At 35.5% G+C, this 23,052-nt stretch overlaps 2 protein-coding genes across 3 annotated transcripts in view; one reads left to right on the top strand and one right to left on the bottom strand.

The window, feature by feature from the left end:
• The window catches only part of LOC130670140 (protein N-terminal glutamine amidohydrolase), a 77,714-nt gene extending 72,798 nt beyond the window's left edge, over positions 1-4,916 (bottom strand). The window contains exon 1 of one of the 2 annotated variants that reach the window (XM_057473358.1): positions 4,525-4,916. In XM_057473358.1, coding sequence (XP_057329341.1) covers positions 4,525-4,619 — 95 coding nt within the window. In that variant the 5' untranslated portion in view covers positions 4,620-4,916. The remainder of the gene's footprint in view (positions 1-4,524) is intronic. The other variant, XM_057473357.1, reaches the window with a different exon arrangement.
• The window catches only part of LOC130670144 (uncharacterized), a 91,877-nt gene that overhangs the window by 65,934 nt on the left and 2,891 nt on the right, over positions 1-23,052 (top strand). The gene's annotated exons all lie outside the window — the stretch shown is intronic.

The following is a 23,052-nucleotide window of genomic DNA, read 5'->3' as shown; positions in this document are numbered from 1 at the left end:
ACAAATTTTTTTTTCTTTTAGGCAAGTAAATTATCAAATCAAGTTTGATGAAATAATCAAGTCAAGTAATTTTTGTACATTTTTTACAAAGAAGTATAATAGTCTATATTTTACTTGTATAGCTCTATACTACTATTTTAAACTTGTTCTCAACAAAAACATTTTTCGTTATTTTTAATCAATATTTGGAAAATTAGTAACTTTTTCTGGTTAATTTTTTATTTCTTAAAAAATTAATGATTTTTATCTGCTAATTTTTTATTCTCTCAAAAATTAGGAATATTTTTCCGCTAATTTTTTATTATTTGAAAAATTAGTAATTTCTTTCTGCTAATTTCTTATTTTCCGAAAAATTAGTGATTTTATTCAGCTAATTATTTATTCTCTCAAAAATTAGGAATATTTTTCCGATAATTTTTATTATTAAAAAAATTAGTAGTTTTTCTTTGCTAATTATTTATTTTCTGAAAAATTAGAATTATCTTCGACCTGATTGTTTATTATTGGCAAAAATTAGTAATTACCCAGTAAACACATTGACATAAATTTGACGTCAGAGTGACGTTACGCTAAGTCATCATTTACGTAAGATATAAGTCACGAATGAGTCAAGTGTGACTCATTATTTCCCACTTTTTTACGTAAGATTATGATGTAAAACTAATGACGTATACATGACGTAAATGTGATGTCTGTGTGACATTTTATGACGTCAATATGACATATAGGTGATGTCAAAATTATCAATTCGGAAAATATATTTTTGAAAAAAAAAAAAAAAACGAAATACCGAATTTTTTATTTGATTATTATCGCGCGAACGCATTGTGAATTCTGAAACAAGATTAAATAACGTTAAATGATGAAAAAATCCTGGGCATCTCCTGGGTTCGAACACGGCTACTCTTGGCTGGTAGTCCTGAACGTTGCTCACTGGTCCACGTCACGAGAGTTCAAATCTCGTGCTTAATTGATGTGTTTAGAGTGAAATGCCGGAAAAGACAGTTCATAAGTTTTCGTGATGGATTTTTACAAAATTTAAAAAACTCCATCAACTTATGTGAAATTTTATAGAAGCAATATTTGTCGACCTCGATGATAATTGTATAAAATTTCATTAAGTTTCATCAAATTTTTTAATTTTTTGTTGTGATGTGAAATTTAAAAAATCTTATATAAAATTTTGCGAAACATTAAATAATTCCACAAAATCGTATGAAATTTAATCGATTGAAAAATTGTGATACTTAAACTTTAGAATCATAATATCAAAAGAGTTCAAACTGTCGTTACATTTTCTTTGTCATCCTAAATGATATTTTCGATATATATCATTTAAAAAAATAAAGTTAATTTTTTTATGCTCACGCTAATGTTTTAATCTAAAACGTCTGAATAATCTATTATCGAGTGTATCGATTACTTTGACCCCGAAAATGTTCGACGTTTAGTTGTTATTTTTACACATTGACACATATTTGAAAATTCATTCTATGATTGTTTTATTTCAATAAATAGATGATAAAAAACTATGACTCAGAAATTACATCAGCATTTCGTGAAATACTGACTTGTCACTGATGTAAAGATATGATTTAAGAGTGACATCCATATTACGTATAACCGTGACTTTGCTACTGACATAAATGTATGATTTTAAAATTACGTCATTATGATATACGATAATGACTTTATTACTACGTAACAATGTGATGTAGGTTTTATGTCAAACGTACGTAATACATAAGTCATAACTATGACGTCATACAAGAGTCATGCTTACATCAATATGATGTCACAAGCTTTACATCATATTAAAATCATGTAGAACGTCAGATTGACATCAAATTTACATCAGATGCCGTGGCATTGCTATGACCTACATATGACGTCAAAATAAGGTCATGTGTTCACTGGGTACTCTGAAATAATTTTCTATTTTCGAATAACTAGTAATTGCTCTGTGAATAATTACTAATTTGCAAAAAAATTAGTTAATAAAAATAGATAATTTTTTTTTTGCCGATCACTGGCTACGTAAAGTTCACTTGGTAGCAGTGGAGTGCTTACTGACGATAACGTCCGCTGCATTTGCTTTTCACACTTCTACTATAAGTGTCCATATCCAAGAAGCCCGCACGCTCTAGCGGTGAGCGCGGAACTATCTTTCGCTCAATAACTCTCTCCCGCCATATTGTCGGTCAGCGAGCGTCTGACGTTTACTCTTACATTTTTTTCCCGTTGCCTTTTTCTCTTTTAATTACTTTTTTTTCCAAAAATTTCTCCAGAAAAGAAAATAAAATTTCACGTATAAAATTATTATTTCTTTTCTTTCCCAAAATAAAATATTAATAAATAAATAATTACTATTCATTATTATTTTGTTATTTTATATTTAAAAGAAAAATAATTTTTTTTGTTATGGTTACAATTCTCTCGACTTCTCAGCGAGAACAGGAATTGCAACATGACTTTGAAATTAGAAAAAATAAGGTAGAATTAAACTTTTTCGAATCCTCTTTTATTCTCTCGGATTCTCGGGGAGAACAGAAATTGAAACATTATTTTAGAATTAAAAAGAATTAGTTATAATTAAACTTTTTCAAATCCTCGTTTATTCTCTTGAATCCTCCGCGAGAACAGAAATTTAATATTATTTTAGAATTAAAAAGAATTAGTTAGAATTAATTTTTTTCGAATCCTCTTTTGTTCTCTTGAATCCTCCGCGAGAACAGAAATTTAATATTATTTTAGAATTGAAAAGAATTAGTTAGAATTAATTTTTTTCGAATCCTCTTTTATACTCTTGAATCCTCCGCGAGAACAGAAATTTAATATTATTTTAGAATTAAAAAGAATTAGTTATAATTAAACTTTTTCAAATCCTCTTTTATCCTATTGAATCCTCCGCGAGAACAGAAATCGATTAATATTTTAGAATTAGAAAGAATTAGTTAGAATTAAACTTTTTGAATCCTTTTTTATTCTCTTGAATCTACCGTGAGAACAAAAATAGCAATATTATTTTAGAATTAAAAAGAATTAGTTAGAATTAATTTTTTTCGAATCCTCTTTTGTTCTCTTGAATCTTCCGCGAGAACAGAAATAGCAATATTATTTTAGAATTAAAAAGAATTAGTTAGAATTAAACATTTTCGAATCCTCGTTTGTTCTTTTGAATCTTCCGCGAGAACAGAAATTGAATATTATTTTAGAATTAAAAAGGATAAGTTAGGATAACAAATATTTTATCCTTTTTTATTTTTTTTAATCCCAAAATGATAATATTTTTTCCGCTAGATAAAGGAGAATTAATAAGGATTCGGTTTATATTCGATCTTAATTCTCCGGACAATTAAGAGTATTGGCGAGTATTAAGTAGTATTAAATATGTTTGCTTTTTCAATCCTTTTTAATTTACTTTTTTAACCAGGGTTATGAGTATGATTATCAGAACTAAATTATTATTATTAATTATATTTAAATTATTATATAATTTCGAATAAATTACTTTCTTATAAATAGTCACCAATAAAAACCAAAAAATTTTTAAATATCAATTATTATTAATAACCTCAAAATCATATCTAATTAGAGATAACTTTATTATATCATTGATCCGATATCTTTTAGACAATAAAAAAATGTTATCTTTCTGATACCTTTTCGAAGAGATCTAAAAGATGTCGGTAGGTGGCGCATTAGATATCTTTCTGATGTTTTTATGTTATCTTTAAGATGAGTCTTAAAGTTATCAGATCCAAAAATTGTTATGTTTATGAGATCTTTATGATAACTTTTTGCCGACCGGGTAGTACTTGGTGTGCCTATAAAGTGTAAAATAAAAAAAAAAAGAATATCTTTCAATTTTATCGGAAATTAATTTGTATGCGAAATCAATTCTATAAATTAATTTTGCTTGAACAAATTCAGTAACGAGCACCAAGTATGTTGAAATTTTATTTTAAATTTGATGAAAACGTTCTCCATGATTTTGAATCAAACTAGGTACTTGGTATTTTTTTGATTTGATTTTTGTTTTTTGTAAAAAAAAGTTTTTTTTAACTTGTAAACAATTTTAAACGTGTACTTGGCGCGATTTTATACAGAGATTCTGTTTTTTGATTGGATATATTCATGTACTGATATAGTGTATAAAATCTTTTGTATGAATTTATCAATTGACATAACAATAATTTAAAACCTCAAATTAATATGTATTTATGAGCCTAAATTAAACAAACAATATATAATTATTTAATTATCAGCTTATTACAAACAAAGGCATGGAATCTTTTTGTAGCTCCACTTTTTTTTCTTTCATATAGTCGGATCCATTCTCCTGTAATGTATCGATCCACTTTAAGATCTGCCGCAATATCCACACCGTTATCATAATTCATTGAACTAAATTCAACAGTATACATTAAAATGTTTACTTGTAGACATATATAAATTTAATATAAAATTACTGAATAGTTTTATTGTTAGGTTCAAATTGACAATTTAAATAATTATATTTACCAATAACAACTTGTATAAACACAATCTGCGGCCTTGGGAAAAAGCGGCACAAGTGGTTTTGCTTTATTACTACTTACACGAGGTTCGGCAGCCATTCTTTGTTTACAAACTTATGCGAGACTATGCAATTGTGATAACTTTTTATAAATTTTAGAGATATAGTTCAATTTTATTTTCACTCTACTACATTGATGGCACTAATCATTTAACTCAGATATTACGAGTAATAACAAAAGGTAGTACGCGACTCATTTTATGAAACATTTTTAACATGCACTAATAATTTATATACATGTCTTTGTTATAGCGATAAAACTTGCTCTTTATTTACTGACTATCAGGGGCCGTTCACTCAATGCTTTTAGATGGGAGCGAATTGTGTAATTCTGTCGTATAAATAAGTACCAACTTCAAGGCATGAAATCTATAGTTTCTAGATTTTATAGTGATTTCGTTCCAACATAACAGTAAGATCAGCAATGACTCGAGGGGCTTGCAGGCAAACTGTCAAAAGTATAAATTTCAGAAGTATACCAACTTTAGAAAATCACAGTTACGAACGTAAAAAATAATGATGGTTCATAATTCAGAATGACGAATTATAACCTCGTCAAAAACATTGATTTTCTAATCTTCATATCAACACATATTCAGAATTCACAATATTCTTTCGTAATAAATAATTAACAATATTTAGAAGGACAACCCGATGAAAAAAGATTTTGTCTACTCATATATGATCATGCATAATTGTCTATGTATAATCAGATACAAAAATTGGCCAGGTCTGATCATACATAATTTGATCTGTTTATACATGATCATATATGATTGTACATAACCATGCATGAACGAATATAGTCATTTTTAGAATCTCATTTAGAATATCTGTAAATTATTAATTAAGTTGTTTAATTAGGATTTATTGTCTTCATCAATATCAATGTCGGTTAAAATTAATTAAAAAAAAAAATTATTAACCATTGACTATTATTTTACTACGAGGTCACCCGTCCAATTAATGTCCCACGCTGGTGCTACTTAACTTTGGTTATCGATGGTTTGGAGTCTGATCCTCTAGACTGTTATTCACTTACAATTAAGAAACGTTTATGGCATTACTTAACTCAAATAATCAAATTGATACTTTATACTTTTAAATTGCTGCCGAAACCTTTGAACATTTTTTAAGTATTGGGGATTTAAGTTTGATTGATAGTTGACAGAATAAAAATTTAATAACATTTATATTAAAAAATTGTCATATTATTTAATATATATATATATATATATATTTATATATTATATATATATATATATATATATATATATATATATATATATATATATATATATATATATATATATTGTGACGTTATTTTTTTGGACGAGGCTTGGATTGAGTTGACGTCACAAGCACCAACTGATTTTGGGGCATAACCGAGCATGGTAACTCAAGATTCAGAATTTAGCTACAGTAAATTGCGATTTTTATACAGTTTTTTTTGGTGATCGAAATATAGTCTAAGAATAAAATATGGAGTAACGTTGGGCTACAGAAAATTTATATGAAAAATTTATTGTGGAATATGGGTTGAGATTAGAGTCTGGTAAAAGATAAAGTTTGAGTTTTGGAATTTTCAGTTTTTGGTTTATTGAGTGTGTGGAAAAGTCGGAGCAACCGTGGAATGGGGCTCAAGTAATTGCCACCCGGTTGTATCTGATGTCAGGATACTTGCCTGACCCTATGAGACTTCCATGTGGAGCGCAGAGGTCTAGCTGAAATGCTAGCGCTCCAAAATAAGGACTATGGATTAGGAATATGAGATCAGGTTATTGTTATTATGATTGGCAGGACTCAGCGATGGTTCAGTGACCACTATCGCTGTGGAAGCCGCTATTTCTGGTCATTTTTGGAGTTTTGGGTTTTGTTGGTAGGCCTCAGTGGACAGCTTTGACCAGTGTGCTGCTGAGGGTAACCGTTGGTCACTTAAATTTAAGAATTTTAGTCTGCGATCTCACCGAAGCCAAGTCCAGGAGAGCGCACACATTGGGATATCCATACTCAATATCGAGTTGGAGTTATGGAGTAAAGTATAGAGAGCCGGTATAGATGGCGATGATGTTTTTGGTTTGGGGAGTACAGTATGGGATTCGACTCTGGTCGCTCGAAGCGAGCAGACGTGTCAGGAGTGATGCTTCAGAAAGCTACAGGTTGGAGTTATTGCTACAGGAGTATTATTTTAAAGAGTGTGAGACGTTACTTGATATTTTATTCATCAGTAATCAGGTATGAGGTAATTATTATAAATAATTAATCGAGTTCGAGTTAGAATCTTGAGTTATTATGCTGCGGTTTTAGTTAAAGAAAAGATGTAAGATCTGTGAAAATTATGAGAAAGTAGTTACAGTTTAGAGTCATGTTCGCGATCTATCGTTAATATTATTTTTTTTATAAAATAATTATAGAGAATATGTTAGTCAGTAAGGTAATTATTGCCTAATTAACGTCAAAATGAGATTCAGGTACGTTAGTCGTACGATTTTGCTAAAGGAAATATCTAGAGTAATGAATTTGGATTATGGTTCCCGTTCACCGAATGCTATCTGAGTATCGGCTGGCTCCAGTTATTTAATTTATTTTTAATTAATTATTTTAATTAATTTAGTTATAAGGTTTTGACGCGCATCATTTAGATGCCAAGTTGCCGTCCGGATTTACCGGATCGTTGTGTTTTCCGGATTCAGTATTTTGTTATAGAGAGTAAGGTTATTTGTATTATGTTCTAGTATTTGATTTATTTTATTGTTAAATAAAAATTGCAAATCATTTAATAATTTACACGAGTTTGGGATGATTTAACCCGGACCACTCCCTCTCTCCATAAACCTACACACTGAGCGACACCACGGCATACCGTAACTCTGTTTTTAGTGCTCCAGTCTCTGTCTTGTTTTGCTAAGTTTAAGTTTTTATTTCTGCGTGGTTTTGGTGATAATTCCACAGATCAAAAATTATCCACCTCATTTATGCGTGGTTTAGGAAATAATTCCACAGATCAAAAATTATTAAAAAATTTTCGTAATTTACTGGTTTGGTGATTCCAGTGATAAAAATTACCTGGCGCCCTATTAGTATCGAGACTGGAGGCTAAGGACAGAGAACGAAGTTGTAGCGCAAAGATTAGCGTATAATTTTTGCGTTATAAAAATGGCGCCCAACGTGGGGCCCACAAAGCAAAAGGACAATCAAATCAAAGAGCCTGAACTCACCCACCCTCGTGTGAATTTATTTGCAATTTTTTAGTTTCAGATCTTTCGTTTGAAAATTCCCGATTTTGGTATTTGAGTAATTTGATTATTTTTTTTATTAAGGAATTATAAAGAAAAGAATTCATAATCCTTCATGCTACAGAATATTAGTCGTTATTAGTTGTACAAACAAAATTATAAACTCCAGTTCATTTTTAACTTTTGTTCTTTTTTTTTGGTCTAAGCTTTAGAGGTCATCAGAATCACGAACGTGAAAATATTATTTCATTTTTACTTTACTAAATATATTATTTACAGAATATATTCTGTACATCGAAAAGTCTCGAAGAGACAATCATAAATAAACGATTCGGTCATCGCTCACGGCGCCGAGTGTAGACACAAAAAAAAAAAAAAAAATCTCATTGTAGTACACTCGGATAATCCGCTGGAGAATGCCGATGAAAATGTTTACCTACAGTTCGAGGAATCACAAAGAGTCTTTGTTACGCACTCGAGTTACAGAGGATTAAGACGCTACCATGTCCATAGGTTACAGTGTTGGCATGCAAACCTCTCGCCCCCCATGGATGAGGGGCAGAGTTGAAGACATCGACGCGTGCCGTTACAGCCAGGGAGAACGAGAGCGAGACCGCTCTCGCCAACTTCCGAAGTCGGCGGGGAAGCGTCAGGCAGCCACACTTGCCCCGGAAGGGGTAACACTAGTAGCGGGCACTAGGGCCTCTGAGAGTCCTTATTGGCTAAGACGCCGGGTTAGTAACCGATAACCAATTACAGATCACATAAGGAGAATAATTGGGGGTACCACGAACTCCTCACCACCACCCGACAGAGTCACCCAGAGTCCACCATTCTTTGGTAATTTTTCGTGCGTGTTAGACGTGTCTACAAGCTTCTAAAAATTCATCAAAATTTAATTGTGCTTTATTGCGTTTATCTACACCGACTTTCTACAATTAATACAGCGAATTTATTAATTAAATAGTGACATTAATTCACTAATAATCGGATAAATTATTTGTTTAATTTACAATTAATAAAACCCGTTGTTCTATCCGACGTAGTGGTTCACGCAAGTGCGATCCATTATACAGGTTAGAATTGATAAAGAGTTTGGTAACAAACTAAAGTTACAGTAAAGAGACGTTATTAATTAATTTAGTGAATAAATTAATTAATTTGAACACAACCCACGCGAGTGGGATTCATATTATAACAGCTACAGTGAATCGCGTGGCTACGCAATCAATTATCACAGCATCTAGTGAGTGAGTTCTTCTAGGTTGGTTACAGTATTTAATTAGTGAACGAGGTAGGCCGAGAGTAAAATATTTAACAATCCAGCAGGTCTGTACACAAATTGTAAGTCTATATTTTTTTTTTATTATTATTATTTTTCTTACTTTTTTTTATTTTTTTATCTTTCCGTCAATACTTTTTTTTGCATTCGCTTTTCTCAAGACTCCACTGTTACTTCCTTATAATTTTTTTATTTTATTCGGCATTATCCACATTATTTATAAAATTTTGAGTTTCGTGATCTAAAATACGGTTCGTCAGAGCAATGGCAGAGGGTGGTAGTCAGGGTGATGGTTCTGAGGAGCGTTTTGATTTGCGGGAAGAGGAGAACCTACCTCCGTACACGTTCACCCTACCTATAAACATCCCGAGAAATGGCATGGACGACGGAGCGGGCGCGTCAGGACCGGCAGGGAATGGTAACGGCGGAAACGGGCCGCCAAACAGAACAGGCGCTATACCGAAAAGAAATCGCTATAGTCAAACCTTCGACAGAAACAACGATGTGGTAGACCGCCGAGTGAATGTAGACCGAAACGCGCGGCATAGAGTGCAACCCCCTCCACAAGATTATGAATTTCCGGACGAAGAAGGGGTCGACTATGATCTACGAGCCCCAGCGCCCGTGCGAGCCGCTACGCTGTTAACCATAATGCACAAGTGGCAAGTTCAATATGGTGGGGGAAGCGATGAAGATGTGGAGAATTTTATCATGCGCATGGATGAAGGACTCGCTATGATTACAGTGAGAGACGAGGATTTGCTCAAAGCACTCCCCTTCTCTCTGCGGGACGCAGCGCTCACGTGGTATAGGGGTCGTCTACATAATTTCAGGACATGGCTCGACGTAAAGACGGCCATGAGATACAGATTCGCGGATCCAGATTATCAAATGTCGTTGCGAGAGGAAATTTCTAATCGCACACAAGCTAAAGATGAGCCTGTCAGCCAGTACATTGCGTGTATGAACGGGTTATTCTCCCGTACCGACCCACCGTGGACAGAGGTCGAGCGCGTCAGATATGCACATCGTAATATGTTGCCCGCGTTCCAACTAGTTATTGCAGTACCGGATTGCCGGTCAATGGATGATCTAGAGGGTCGAGCTATCCGCCAAGAAAGAGTTCTCCAGCGGGCGGCTAACTACCGTCCCCCACCGCTACCACGGAATTCTATGTGTCCCTCGTTCGCGTATCATATGAAGAAATCAACGTTACAGGCCAATGAAAAAAGCTATCGCCTTGACGAGCCTCGTCGTCAGAACCCGCGTCCGAGTCAGAAGGTATATTTGAGGATGGCCCAGGAGGATGAGGATACGGAAACCGAGAGCGCGCCATCAGATGACGATCTCCTAAGCGACAGTCTGGCTGCACTCCAGATCGGGAAAAAAGGGAGTAGGTTGGATAAAAAGAATAACCGGGTCACGAGCAAAAAGAGTAAACATGTGTCGGAAGCAGACCCTGATAAAACAGGTAAGCTATTAGAGCCACTAGCTACGAGTCTCGTCCCAGACAGAAAGGAGGCGACAATTGTACCCCCGGACGCCATGGGGACCCCGGGAGAATACCGCTGCTGGAATTGCGATAAGACGGGACACCGCCATAGGACTTGCCCTGAACCCCGACGACGTTTTTGTTTTAAATGTCGAGCCTCAGGAGTGACAATCGCAACGTGTCCATTTTGTAACCCGGGGAATGGAAAACAGTGAACTTAAAACCGGCTCGAAGTTCACTAGAGGGCGAGATAGGGTCGGTTAAAACTCTGCGACGACCGGTCCGTAAAGACATAGAGCCTGAGGGAAGCCAGGAAGACATTTTCGCGAGCGAGGTCGACTTCACCGAAGTGGTTGATTACTCGGGCGAAGGGACGCCGCTGCCTCAGGAGATATATTACAGTTTTCAGTTACAGCAGAACCACACACCGGATAATTATGAAACAGTCGCGGCCTTCCACGTTACAATCTACATAGCAAACCAACCGTTGAAGGCATTAGTGGACTCAGGTGCCTCAAGATCATTCATCGGATTGGAGGGAATCGACTTAGTCACCCGACTAGGACTGCCAGTCAATACAGAGTCAACACGCCGAGTAATACTCGCGAATGGCGACGTGCAACGGGTGCGAAAAATCACAGTCGCGAGGGTTCAGTTACAGAAAATTTTTGTTACAGTACAACTGTTCTGGATGCCATCATTATCACAACCGTGCATACTAGGCCTTGACTTCCTCAAGAGCTGTGAGATGGTCATTGACTTCTCAGTTAATAGTTGGTATATCCGCACACAACCAGAAGATAAGTTCCAGTTTACTGAGGGGGTGAATTCATCGTGTGCAACCATCTGTTGTGGAATTCAGACCCTCACAACAGATCAGAAAGAGAAGTTACAGAAATTCCTAGATAAAATCATACCACCATCTGGGACGATCGGAGTAACCAGGTTGGCCGAGCACGACATCGATGTAGGGGATAATCCACCAGTAAAGCAGAAGCCGTATAATGTGACCCCAATACTGCTGGAAATCATCTGGAAAGAAGTGGACAAGATGCTGGATGAGGACATCATCGAAGTGTCACATAGTGAGTGGTCAAGTCCAGTAGTTATGGTGCGGAAGCCGAACGGGAAGTGGCGTTTCTGTATCGACTATCGGAGGTTAAACGCAGTCACGATAAAAGACGCATACCCGATACCAAACATGACAGCCATACTGGATCAGCTAAGACGAGCGAGATATATTACCACCCTTGATTTAAGTCAAGCTTATTTTCAGATACCACTCACCGAACGAGCAAAACCAAAAACGGCTTTTGTAGTACCCGGTCGCGGACTGTTCCAGTTTAAAAGAATGCCTTTTGGCCTGACTAATGCTCCAGCTACGTTTCAGCGCATGATTGACCGGCTGGTCAGTCCCGAGATGTACCCGTATGTATTCGTATATCTTGACGATATTATTATCGTGACGGAGACATACGAGGAACATCTAAAATGGCTACAGAAAGTTTTGCTAAAGTTACTGGAGGCTGGTCTAACAATTAACCGAGAAAAAAGTGAATTCTGTTGCTCGGAAGTCCGCTACCTAGGATTTATAGTCAACTCCGAGGGGTTACAAATTGACCCAGAGAAGACTTCAGCAGTTCGAGAGTTTCCAGCACCTCGCAACATCAAACAGCTGAGAAGGTTTTTGGGGATGGCGTCGTGGTACCGACGATTCATTCCCGATTTCGCTACCATCGCCGCACCACTCACTAAGTTGCTGAAAAAGAAACAGCTCTGGGAATGGAATACAGAACAGGAGATAGCCATGACTACCCTGAAGAGACACCTCACCTCCGCTCCAGTCCTGGCATGTCCAGATTTTAAGTTACAGTTTACATTACAAACAGATGCGAGTTCAGTAGGATTGGGGGCCGCCTTGACCCAGATTATGGACAACCGGGAACGCGTCATCGCATACGCTAGCCGCTCACTAACTGACGCTGAACGGAAATACACCGTCACTGAACAGGAGTGCCTCGCCGTTATTTGGTCCATTCGCAAATTCCGGTGTTACTTGGAAGGCTATCAATTCACAGTGATTACAGATCATAGCAGTCTACGCTGGTTACATAATCTGAAGAATCCGACGGGTAGGCTTGCAAGATGGGCTCTAGAACTAATGGAGTATCAATTTACGATTATACACCGTAAAGGTGCTTTACACCACGTACCAGATGCGCTATCGAGGATTCCAGAGAACCCAGACGAAGTTTTAGGAGTAATAGAGGAGGATATAGACCGCTGGTATGACAGGAGATTGAGAGAAGTCCAGCGAGCACCAGCTAGATTTCCAAACTGGCGTAGCGAAGACGAGAGGTTATATTTTCATAAGCCCGCGAATCTTATCGATGCAGAGTTGGAAGACTTGAACGCCTGGAAGTTAGTTCTGAGAAAGAGATTTCACCAGAGGGCCATGACAGAATGTCACTCGACACCGGAAGCCGGTCATTTAGGGGTCGACAAGACTTTTAGGCGTGTGGCCATTAATTACTACTGGCCAAATATGTTCCAGGATGTAGTTAAATACGTGAGATATTGCCAAGTATGCCAGCGGACAAAAGTAGAACAAGCACCACCAACTGGCTTTATGGGGAAGAAGAAAGTCGAGGAACCGTGGTCGATAATCGCTGCCGACATCATGGGACCACTACCAAAGAGTTTAAAAGGCTTTGCGTATTTACTCGTGATACAGGATTTGTATACAAAGTGGATCGAGGTACGACCACTAAGACGGGCTACAGGCGCAAATATTAGTGAAGCTCTAGAAGATCTCGTCATTTGGAGATGGGGCAAACCACAAGTCCTCCTGACGGACAATGGTACAGAATTTGTTAATAAGGATATCAGGTCGCTGGTAGACCGGGTAGGGCTTCGTCACATGACGACACCACCCTACCACCCACAGGCAGATCCAGTTGAACGCGTAAATCGGGTACTGAAGACAATGATGACCGCCTTTATCAACGATAATCATCGCGAGTGGGACCAGCATATCACACAGTTCCGATTTGCCCACAATACAGCGTTCCATAGTTCCGTTCAAGCTAGCCCAGCTTTCTTGAATCTCGGAAGAGAGCTGACGGGTACAGATCCACTACGAGACGAAGATCCAGAACTGGTACACCGCCCAATACTGGAGTGGCAAACAAGAATGAGACAACTGGACCAATTGAGAAAAAGTATCGTCCACGCGTTGGACACAGCATTCCAGAAACAAGCACATTACTACAATCAAAAACATCGAGATCGGGAATTTCAAAGAGGGGACCTAGTATGGAAAAAACAATTTTCCTTATCCAGCGGTCCGAAGAATGTGTCAGCTAAATTGGCAGATCGATTTCACGGTCCTTTCAGGATCTCCAGGAAAATCTCAAGTACAATGTATGAGTTGAGCGACCTGACAGACAAAGTGATCGGAAAATTTACGATCCAGCATCTTAAGCCTTATCTGCATGCGAACTAAACCATTCATTTTCTTTCTTCTGATCTTTCTTAACTAGATACTGTCTGCTTAAAACGAAAGGTGGTCTACTAGTTACAGTGAAGTTACAGTCTAATAATTATATGTTACAGATTTTTGTTGGGGAAGAAGCCATTCCCTGGAATGTCAGAACCGAAGAGCAGCGCTGAGAAGGCGATGGACGAGTTCGAGGAGTTCCTGCTCATCGATCTATCAGCAGATGACGGTGGAGAAACAGGAGCAGATGTGGGTACAGGGATGACTGATGGAGAAAGTTTGCCGCCAGCCTCCTCTGAAAATGAACTGCAGGACCAGCAGGCGGATCCAGGTTTCAGGACAGAATATGAGTCATTATCTAGTGGAGAGGAAGAGGAGACGGACAGCCTGTATGATGGCTTACCGGGAGAACTCCCGGCGAAGTTAAGCGAAGACTGGCTCTGGGATCCCATTCGACCATATGCAAAGCACCTCAGATGGCTGGATTATTATAAACCAGGACTGTTCAAAGCGCTGGGTCACATGGCACTCCGGATGAGTCATCGGGGAGAATCGAGATGTCCCCTTCAGGAGTTGGCCGACCATCGCTTCCGGCGATCCGGAGGTGACATTCGTGATGTCGGAAGAAGCGAGGACGTAGGGTGTCAAGCTGAACCGGCCAGGTCTGACGCAGCAACGCAAACCGAACCCGAAGTCAGGGGAAGTTCACCAATCCCCATGGAAGGTGTGGAGATAATACTTAACCCAGATGTGTCGTCAAGCAATGACTCAGTCCCAGGACCAACGGGCACCACCCCCAAACCATCAAGGTGGATGCCCATCCGCAGACCCAACTGGGAGCAGTCAGGGGAGAAGTCTGGAGCGAGTTCAACACCTGTGGGAAACGCTAGAGGATCAGAGCCAACTAAAACCATGGAGAAACCGTCAACAGTACCACCAAGTACGTATCGCTCCCGAAAGACAGGGAACGAAGAGCCTGGGCCTGCAGTCACAGGACAACCAAGTCCGGGACATCGGCCATCAGTCCAGGAACGGATACAGAAAGCCCGACAACAAGGAGACAGCCACGCCACTCCACTACTATCAGCAGCAGCAGGAGCTCCGGAGAAGGAGAGACCGTTCACTTGGCGTGGGGAGCCCAGAAAATGCTGGAACTGCCATCGAGAGGGGCATCCATACAGCAAATGCCCAGAAGCTCGACAACAGCCCTTCTGTCAGATGTGTGGGAGAGCAGGGAAGACCGCTCGTACATGTCCACATTGTGGGGAAGCCTGGAAGGCTATGGGTCCATATCAGCGAGAATATGGAGGTAACATCCCCAGAGAGAAGCTGAGAAAGATGAGACGCCAAGACCAACGGCGTACAGGGGGACAGCAGTAAAAAGGAGCACCCTGGATACAGTACAAAGATGGGGAATTCCCTGGGAACCAACCTCGAACGGATACAGTATTAGACAGTAGAGTTAATACATAACCAGTATTTATTTCATGAATTAAATATTAACTGTACTGTTGATAATAATAAAGTTTTGTTCCAGTTTTCAGCCAATATTTAAATTATTTATTTACAACCCCTAAATAACATTTCATTACAGAGAATGGCGTATGTTACAGTTTAGCCGAATACAGAAAAAAAAAAAAATTATAAAACAGGTACCTCGTACAGCGTCGTACATACAGTTAGGTCTCAGAAGATTTAAGTTACAGAGTTTATTAATAATAACGGTTACAGCTCATTAAATAAAGATCTAATAAAGTGACGGGTACTCACGGACTTAGACAACTACAGAGTTTATTGATAATAACGGTTACAGCTCATTCAATAAAAATCTAATTACTAGAAATATTTAGCTCAAGGACAGGGAGACGAGTGTTACAGTACGTTTCAGGTCATCAGTGATAGCGGTATGGTTGAAACAGGTGTCGGACGAGTACTGGAGATAAGATGATGGTCAAGATCCAAGAGAAGGAGGTTCCAGTGTATCAAGAAACCTTCCCGAGGGAGAGGCGAGTTGTGACGTTATTTTTTTGGACGAGGCTTGGATTGAGTTGACGTCACAAGCACCAACTGATTTTGGGGCATAACCGAGCATGGTAACTCAAGATTCAGAATTTAGCTACAGTAAATTGCGATTTTTATACAGTTTTTTTTGGTGATCGAAATATAGTCTAAGAATAAAATATGGAGTAACGTTGGGCTACAGAAAATTTATATGAAAAATTTATTGTGGAATATGGGTTGAGATTAGAGTCTGGTAAAAGATAAAGTTTGAGTTTTGGAATTTTCAGTTTTTGGTTTATTGAGTGTGTGGAAAAGTCGGAGCAACCGTGGAATGGGGCTCAAGTAATTGCCACCCGGTTGTATCTGATGTCAGGATACTTGCCTGACCCTATGAGACTTCCATGTGGAGCGCAGAGGTCTAGCTGAAATGCTAGCGCTCCAAAATAAGGACTATGGATTAGGAATATGAGATCAGGTTATTGTTATTATGATTGGCAGGACTCAGCGATGGTTCAGTGACCACTATCGCTGTGGAAGCCGCTATTTCTGGTCATTTTTGGAGTTTTGGGTTTTGTTGGTAGGCCTCAGTGGACAGCTTTGACCAGTGTGCTGCTGAGGGTAACCGTTGGTCACTTAAATTTAAGAATTTTAGTCTGCGATCTCACCGAAGCCAAGTCCAGGAGAGCGCACACATTGGGATATCCATACTCAATATCGAGTTGGAGTTATGGAGTAAAGTATAGAGAGCCGGTATAGATGGCGATGATGTTTTTGGTTTGGGGAGTACAGTATGGGATTCGACTCTGGTCGCTCGAAGCGAGCAGACGTGTCAGGAGTGATGCTTCAGAAAGCTACAGGTTGGAGTTATTGCTACAGGAGTATTATTTTAAAGAGTGTGAGACGTTACTTGATATTTTATTCATCAGTAATCAGGTATGAGGTAATTATTATAAATAATTAATCGAGTTCGAGTTAGAATCTTGAGTTATTATGCTGCGGTTTTAGTTAAAGAAAAGATGTAAGATCTGTGAAAATTATGAGAAAGTAGTTACAGTTTAGAGTCATGTTCGCGATCTATCGTTAATATTATTTTTTTTATAAAATAATTATAGAGAATATGTTAGTCAGTAAGGTAATTATTGCCTAATTAACGTCAAAATGAGATTCAGGTACGTTAGTCGTACGATTTTGCTAAAGGAAATATCTAGAGTAATGAATTTGGATTATGGTTCCCGTTCACCGAATGCTATCTGAGTATCGGCTGGCTCCAGTTATTTAATTTATTTTTAATTAATTATTTTAATTAATTTAGTTATAAGGTTTTGACGCGCATCATTTAGATGCCAAGTTGCCGTCCGGATTTACCGGATCGTTGTGTTTTCCGGATTCAGTATTTTGTTATAGAGAGTAAGGTTATTTGTATTATGTTCTAGTATTTGATTTATTTTATTGTTAAATAAAAATTGCAAATCATTTAATAATTTACACGAGTTTGGGATGATTTAACCCGGACCACTCCCTCTCTCCATAAACCTACACACTGAGCGACACCACGGCATACCGTAACTCTGTTTTTAGTGCTCCAGTCTCTGTCTTGTTTTGCTAAGTTTAAGTTTTTATTTCTGCGTGGTTTTGGTGATAATTCCACAGATCAAAAATTATCCACCTCATTTATGCGTGGTTTAGGAAATAATTCCACAGATCAAAAATTATTAAAAAATTTTCGTAATTTACTGGTTTGGTGATTCCAGTGATAAAAATTACCTGGCGCCCTATTAGTATCGAGACTGGAGGCTAAGGACAGAGAACGAAGTTGTAGCGCAAAGATTAGCGTATAATTTTTGCGTTATAATATATATATTTATATATATATATATATAGATATACATATATATATATATACCCTTATTAAAAGAAACGATTGAAACGATTAGAAAAAAAAAAATTTTAAATACTTTTTAATGCTTTTGAATACATTGAATACTTTTGAATCGCCCTTCATACCCAGTAAACACATTGACGTAAATTTGACGTCAGAGTGACGTTACGCTATGTTATTATTTACGTAAGATATAAGTCACGAGTGAATCAGGTGTGACTCATTATTTCACACTATTTTACGTAAGATTATGATGTAAAACTAATGACGTATGCATGATGTAAATGTGATGTCTGTGTGACCTTCTATGACGTCAATATGACATATGGGTGATGTCAAAATTATCAATTCGGAAAAAATATTTTGAAAAAGAAAAAAATAAAATGAAATACCGAATTTTGGATTTGATTATTACTGCGTGATCGCATTGTGAATTTTGAAACAAGATTAGATAACGTTAAATGATGAAAAAATCCTGGGCGTCTGCTGGGTTCGAACACAACTCCTCTTGGCTGGTAGTTCTGAACGTTGCTCACTGGTCCACATCACGAGAGTTCAAATCTCGTGCTTAATTGATGTATTTAGAGTGAAATGCCGGAAAGGACATAGTTAACAAGTTTTCGTGATGGATTTTTACAAAATTTAAAAAACTCCATCAACTTATGTGAAATTTTATAGAAGCAATATTTTCGGCCTTAATGATAATTGTATAAAATTTCATCAAGTTTCATCAAATTTTTTCAATCTTTTGTTGTGATGTGAAATTTAAAAAATCTTATATAAAATTTTGCGAAACATTAAATAATTTCACAAAATCGTATGAAATTTAATCGATTGAAAAATTGTGATACTAAACTTTAAAATCATAATAGCAAAAGAGTTCAAACTGTCGTTACATTTTCTTTGTCATCCTAAATGATATTTTCGATATACCATTTAAAAAAGTAAAGTTAATTTTTTTAAGCTCTCGCTAATGTTTTAATCTAAAACGTCTGAATGATCTATTATCGAGTTTATCGATTACTTTGACCCCAAAAATGTTTGACGTTTAGTTGTTATTTTTACACATTTACACATATTTGAAAATTCATTCTATGATTGTTTTATTTCAATAAATAAATGATAAAAAACTATGACTCGGAAATTACATCAGCATTGCGTAAAATACTGACTTGTAACTGATGTAAAGATATGATTTAAGAGTGACATCCAATATTACGTATAACCGTGACTTTGCTACTGACATAAAAGCTATGCTGCTATGACTTACGTATGACGTCAAAATAAGGTCATGTGTTCACTGGGTTATATGCATTTAACATTGCAAATCGTTTCGCATCGTTTCTTTTAATCTGGTTATATATAGATATATATATATATATATATATATATATATATATATATATATCTAAATATTTATAAGTTTCATATCAATGAAATCAGATCAGATTTACCCAGTGAACACATGACCTTATTTTGACGTCATACGTAGGTCATAGCAATGTCACGACATCTGATGTAAATTTGATGTCAATCTGACGTTCTACATGACTTCAATATGATGTAAAGCTTGTGACATCATATTGATGTAAGCATGACTCTTGTACTATGTCACAGTTATGACTTATGTATTAAGTACGTTTGACATAGAATCTACATCACATTGTTATGTAGTAATAAAGTCATTATCCGTATATTATAATGACGTAATTTTAAAATCATACATTTATGTCAGTAGCAAAGTCACGGTTATACGTAATGTGGATGTCACTCTTAAATCATATCTTTACATCAGTGACAAGTCAGTATTTCACGCAATGCTGATGTAATGTCCGAGTCATAGTTTTTTATCATCTATCTATTGAAATAAAACAATCATAGAATGAATTTTCAAACATGTGTAAATGTGTAAAAATAACAACTAAACGTCGAACATTTTTGGGGTCAAAGTAATCAATAAACTCGATAATAGATCATTCAGACGTTTTAGATTAAACCATTAGCGTGAGCATAAAAAAATTAACTTTATTTTTTTAAATGATATATCGAATATATCATTTAGGATGACAAAGAAAATGTAACGACAGTTTGAACTCTTTTGCTATTATGATTTTAAAGTTTAGTATCACAATTTTTCAATCGATTGCATTTCATACGATTTTGTGAAATTATTTAATGTTTCGCAAAATTTTATTCAAGATTTTTTAAATTTCACATCACAACAAAAAATTAAAAAATTTGATGAAACTTAATGAAATTTTATACAATTATCATCGAGGTCGACAAATATTGCTTCTATAAAATTTCACATAAGTTGATGGAGTTTTTTAAATTTTGTAAAAATCCATCACGAAAACTTGGTAACTATGTCCTTTCCGGCATTTCACTTTAAATACATCAATTAAGCCCGAGATTTGAACTCTCGTGATGTGGACCAGTGAGCAACGTTCAGGACTACCAGCCAAGAGGAGCCGTGCTCGAACCCAGCAGACGCGCAGGATTTTTTCATCATTTAACGTTATCTAATCTTGTTTCAGAATTCACAATGCGTTCGCGCGGTAATAATCAAATCAAAAATTCGGTATTTCATTTTATTTTTTTCTTTTTCAAATTTTTTTTTCCGAATTGATAATTTTGACATCACCCATATGTCATATTGACGTCATAGAAGGTCACACAGACATCACATTTACATCATGCATACGTCATTAGTTTTACATCATAATCTTACGTAAAAAAGTGGGAAATAATGAGTCACACCTGACTCATTCGTGACTTATATCTTACGTATATGATGACATAGCGTAACGTCACTCTGACGTCAAATTTACGTCAATGTGTTTACTGGGTAGTTGCTCAAACTAAAAAAAAATTAATTAAAGCAACTAAAATTTTTCAGTCTCCGAAAATTGTTGTTTTAAATAAAAAAATTTAGTTGATAGTATATGAATTTTAAAATTAATTATAACTTAATTTTTTTAGTGTATGTAAAAAAAAATTGTTTTTATTATAACTGCTGATTTAAAGTTAATATAAAATAGTTGTAATAAATATAAATCTAGTTAATGGAACTAAAATTTTGAAGTTACTGTAATTGAGTTAAATGAATGCAGGAAATGGATTTTTAATTTTTTTTCAAAACCTAATGATTGAGTAAATAAATGTTTTTAAATCGCCAAAAAGTTTTTATCAAAAACTTTTTCTCAAACATATTTTCTTTTGCAAAATTATTTTTTTCTAAAAAAGTTATTTTTCAAAGAATTTTGTTTTCCAAAAAATTTGTTATCTTAATTTTTTTAGAAAACTTCAGTTGTTAAAAATATTTTGAAAATAGAAATACATATTTATATCAATTATTTAAGATAAATTGGAATACTTAAACCGAACTGTCGTACAAAAATTTTCGATTTAAGCATAAAAATATGTTGACTTGAGAAAAAAAATTTTGAGTTAAGATAAAAATTATAAGATAATTATTTACTTGGTGCAAGAAAATTTTGATGTTCCGAATCGTTAAAAAAAAAAGTTTTCTTGAATCAAGAACATTTTTACTTGATTCGAGTTTACTTTTTTCGATGTAGTTATAATTCGCCAAAATATCGGACAATTTTAAAAAACATCTAGGATCAATATTAATAGCTGACAAAAGTTTTTCCTTTAGCTAATAAGGTTCTTCATTTGTACGTTATCAAAACCTAAATGCCTCTTTCAAATTTTAGTTTCTTTACACTGTAAAATATTATTGGACTCGGTGTAGTGTAAATGTCTGTGTAAAAATTGTGGTGTGAAAATTACACTAAGTATTGTATTAAATTTAAGCGGTGTGAATTAGAAATTTTTCCTCCGTCAAGCGTGTATATGTGTAATTTATGTTTAAATTTTGCGTTTAAGGCAAATAATCATAAAAAAATTAAAATGTTCAAAACACGAGTTAATATCTAAATAAAATTGCTTAAACCAAGAGAAAAATTTCTTGAGAGAAAACATATGTATGGAGGAGAGGAAAGTCACCGGTACCAGACAGCAGTAGCGGGAGTAGTTCGATGATCGCCACGAGATCGCGCCCAGCCGCTGTGTAGTGTTCCTGGCAAGATATATATCTCAGAACTGTTAAATTCCAAAGTTAAAAACAATTTCGGCATCAGTACAACTCTGTCATTTGACAAAGTGACAATTACATTGTTGGATTGTATTATAGTTTATCCTATATTACATCAAAACATTAATATTTATTATTAATGGTTCAATAAATAATTTATCTTTAAAATTTAACTTGAACTTTCAAAAAAAAATTAATTCTAATCAAAACTCTATAGAGTCTCTACTTAATAATTAAAACCATGTGAATGGTATATTTGAACAAAAAAAAATCATTTATTTAATGGATTTGACTAAAAAATATTAATTGAATTAACTAAAAAACATTGTAATGATACTTAATATTTTTGTTTGCTTTAATGAAAAAGTTATAGATGAATTAACTACCTAAGTTCAGTTTAAAAAATTAAAAATTCTTAATTGAATACAAGTTTAAAAATCAGTTACATTAACTATTTATATAGTTAATTGAACTAAAAAATATTTAACATAACTACTTAGAGATATTTATAATAACTATCTATTGGTGTTGTAGTAACTCCGAAAAAATAGTTAAAGCGCTATTTAACTGTCATTTTATAGTTAGATTTACTAGATTTTTCTCTCAGTGTGGTTTGTATTTTTACCATACCATTACTTTGTAAATGTATTGTAATTTTACAAAAATTTTTAACAGTGTATGTACTTACCATTTGTATGACAGAGTGATTAGCTTGCCAAGTCTGGTCGCACCTAAGTATTATAGTCGAATATTAGGGCGCCACTGGAAGATGAACTCGGCCTTCCAGAACCGGATGTTAATGTAATTATTTTATATGCTCAGGGTCGTTCGTAAATTTTATATTTTGTGAGAGAGGAGAGGAATAGTGAACAGGCTGAAATAAATTTATTTAAACTTTACTTTTAATTTTAATAACCTTAAGCACCTTGCTGATTATTTATTTTCCCTTAATGACAATTAATAATCTTATGACAAACTGTGATTA

The sequence above is a fragment of the Microplitis mediator genome, chromosome 6 (assembly GCF_029852145.1).
Source record: "Microplitis mediator isolate UGA2020A chromosome 6, iyMicMedi2.1, whole genome shotgun sequence".
NCBI lineage: Eukaryota > Metazoa > Arthropoda > Insecta > Hymenoptera > Braconidae > Microplitis > Microplitis mediator.
The sequence above is the reverse complement of the archived record's forward strand: the minus strand, read 5'-3'. Positions and strand labels throughout refer to the sequence as shown.